This window comes from Dendronephthya gigantea, unplaced genomic scaffold (assembly GCF_004324835.1).
Source record: "Dendronephthya gigantea isolate DGI-Jeju-01 unplaced genomic scaffold, DenGig_1.0 1312, whole genome shotgun sequence".
Classification (NCBI taxonomy): domain Eukaryota; kingdom Metazoa; phylum Cnidaria; class Anthozoa; order Malacalcyonacea; family Nephtheidae; genus Dendronephthya; species Dendronephthya gigantea.
Window position 1 is genome coordinate 41,818 of NW_021164319.1, and position 2,482 is coordinate 44,299.

The 2,482-nt window shown below is 42.4% G+C and overlaps 1 protein-coding gene across 1 annotated transcript; it reads right to left on the bottom strand.

Moving 5' to 3' along the window:
* Window positions 1-803: 803 nt before the first annotated feature.
* On the bottom strand, window positions 804-2,210 carry LOC114545143 (zinc finger MYM-type protein 1-like). Its single transcript, XM_028563488.1, has one exon. The coding sequence runs from the start codon at window positions 2,208-2,210 to the stop codon at window positions 804-806; it is 1,407 nt and encodes a 468-aa protein (XP_028419289.1).
* Between the last annotated feature and the right edge of the window lie 272 nt (window positions 2,211-2,482).

Below are 2,482 nucleotides of genomic sequence, written 5' to 3' on the forward strand. Positions count from 1 at the left end.
GCTTTTCTTTTCAAATAAACGTGCCGATACCAATCGTTCGGCTCAACTAATTGTAAACGCACTAGCAAGCAACAATTGCTGTTCAGGAATTGCTTATCTTATAGATGAGGAGAATGCGTGAAAACCATTCGATATTGCACAAAAAGTTTAGAAATAAGTGTCTGTGAATCATAGGCGGCGGAAGATGTACATTTTTTGGGGGGGGGGGCTTAGACGCGAGGACAGAATCCGGACTTCGGGAACAATGAGACATGCTCCCCAGGAAAATGTTGAAATTTGGTCTTCTGAAGTAACATTTAGAACTTTCTGCGAACACATTTTTGAAAATTTTTAGACTCTCAAAACTCTATGCAAATACAATAGTCAACCATAGTGAGTAAACAAAAACAATACAAATATTGTTAGTAGTGTAGATTGAAAAATGGTTCAAGTAGTTGCAGAATAGTTCCCTTCTTAACAGTCCCAAGAACCAAAGTAGTTGATTCGTCGCTCATTCACAGATACGAACTGTTGTGCAATACTTGTTAGTTCCAGTTCGACCAGTTGATCAGTTCTGTCTTTTTGAATATGCATCAAAATAAGGTGGTTCAGTCGTTTCTGGCTCATGGTGGTTCGTGAATAGTTCTTGAGCCTTCGTAAAGCAGAAAAGCTTCTCTGAGCGGTAGCACTGGCCATAGGAACTGTTAGAAAAATTCGAAGAAGCCTGTCGACTTGTTGCAGCATGGTTTTACTGTAGGGACAGGTATTGAAGAGTTGCACGATGGTACCTATGGAAGTTACCTTTTTCACACCCAATTGGTGTTTTACATTCGCAGTCGCACTAAGTCTGGAAGCATGCACAGCTGAACCTTCAATCTGTCAAGGTCGAGGTCTTTTGCATATAATGCTGACAAACTTTCAGATGGTTGGGTTGTGACACCACTACAAGACTTCAATAGTAAACTCTCAATTTCTTTCAAAATTGCAAAAGAAGGTTGGTTGAATCTGCGCCTCATCTCATTTATCACCAGATCCAATACTTCGAAATACTGATGACGAAAAAAACTTTCTGGAGACGTAAATGTGTGATTGGCAGAACCGTCGTCAAGACGTTTAGGTATAGATTTAGGCCTGCGAAGTTTGGGCGGCTCGGTTAGATTCTTTGACTTGCTAACGGTCGCTTGAAAGAATTCAGAAAATGCTGCGTCTGAGCGTTGCCTTGTAAGGAACGATACTGCTTGAGAGACAGCCATCGCAGCATCCTGAGCATTAAGGTCATGCCCCTGTAATGTTCTGGAGAGTTGCTCAGTAGCACTGAACACCAAGTATGACAGGCGTAGCCCAAAGAAAGTTTGAAACCTTTCCATTAAAGCAACATATCCAGATGCATTTGAAGCTGAAGGTCCAGAATCCTTACTTACTTGTTCCAGTTCATTACAGATGATTTCATAGTTCTTCAAGATGGCGTTGATCGCACCTGTTCGCACAGTCCAGCGGGTTGGACATAGTGGTTTCAATCCCGAAGCATCCATGTTAAATTCTTCTTGTAAGTGTCTAAAAATTGCAAAACGCTTTGGCGATGCACGTATTATAGTAGCCACGCCCGAAGTCAGATTGAGAGCTTCTTTCACTGCATCGCACTGACGCCCGCAATCCTGCAGACACAAATTGAGATTATGTGCCAAGCAATGAACAAAGAGTGCAGACGGCTCGTCCTCCTGAAGGCGCTTTGCAACACCGCTAATGCACCCTGCCATATTGGCAGCCCCATCGTATGCTTGTCCACGACACTGAGAAAGCGGAAGAACACAACGTAACAAAGTGTCCTTAATTACCGATGTTAGGACTTCTGCAGTTGTGTTCTCTACTTCAACCATTCCAATCAGATCTTCCGAAATGTTGTACTCCGAGTCTACCCAACGTATGGAAACTGAAAACTGCTCAGCACCGCTTAGGTCTCGGGTTTCATCAGCAATAATTGAGTAGCATTCAGCATCCCGAATTTCCGCAAGTAGTTCTCTCAAGACTTTCATACACATCAATTCGATCAATTCGTTGATTATGTCATGTGATCTGTACTCTCCCTTTCTTAACCATGCTTCAAGACCAGGCACACCTTCACACCTGCATTTAAGATCCTGGTAAAGGTTTCCTTCCTCTTCAGTGTGTCCGCGAATGGCAACACCCTGTCGCAGAAACAATTTATGGAACGATAATAACTTCATGAGCATATTTCGGTGCTTAGCTTGATCTTTGCGTACTTGATTGGAAAGCAGACAAGCTACCGAGCCTTTTACTGATGATTGCCTTGTCTGATAAGAAAGTAAAGCGTGTTTATGAGATTAGCTACACTCATGCTCACGAAATTTTTGTTTTGCCCTCTTCCAGTTACTGAAACCCTTATCAGTAAATGCGGGTTCGGCTTTCTTATTAAATACCGATGGATATGCTTTTCGGCAATAGAAGCAAAACACACTATTCCTTGAAGTGCAAAACGTTAACC

Excerpts from the sequence above, each read along its gene's own strand:
- LOC114545143 (XM_028563488.1), bottom strand. The coding sequence starts at position 2,210 with ATGCTCATGAAGTTATTATCGTTCCATAAATTGTTTCTGCGACAGGGT.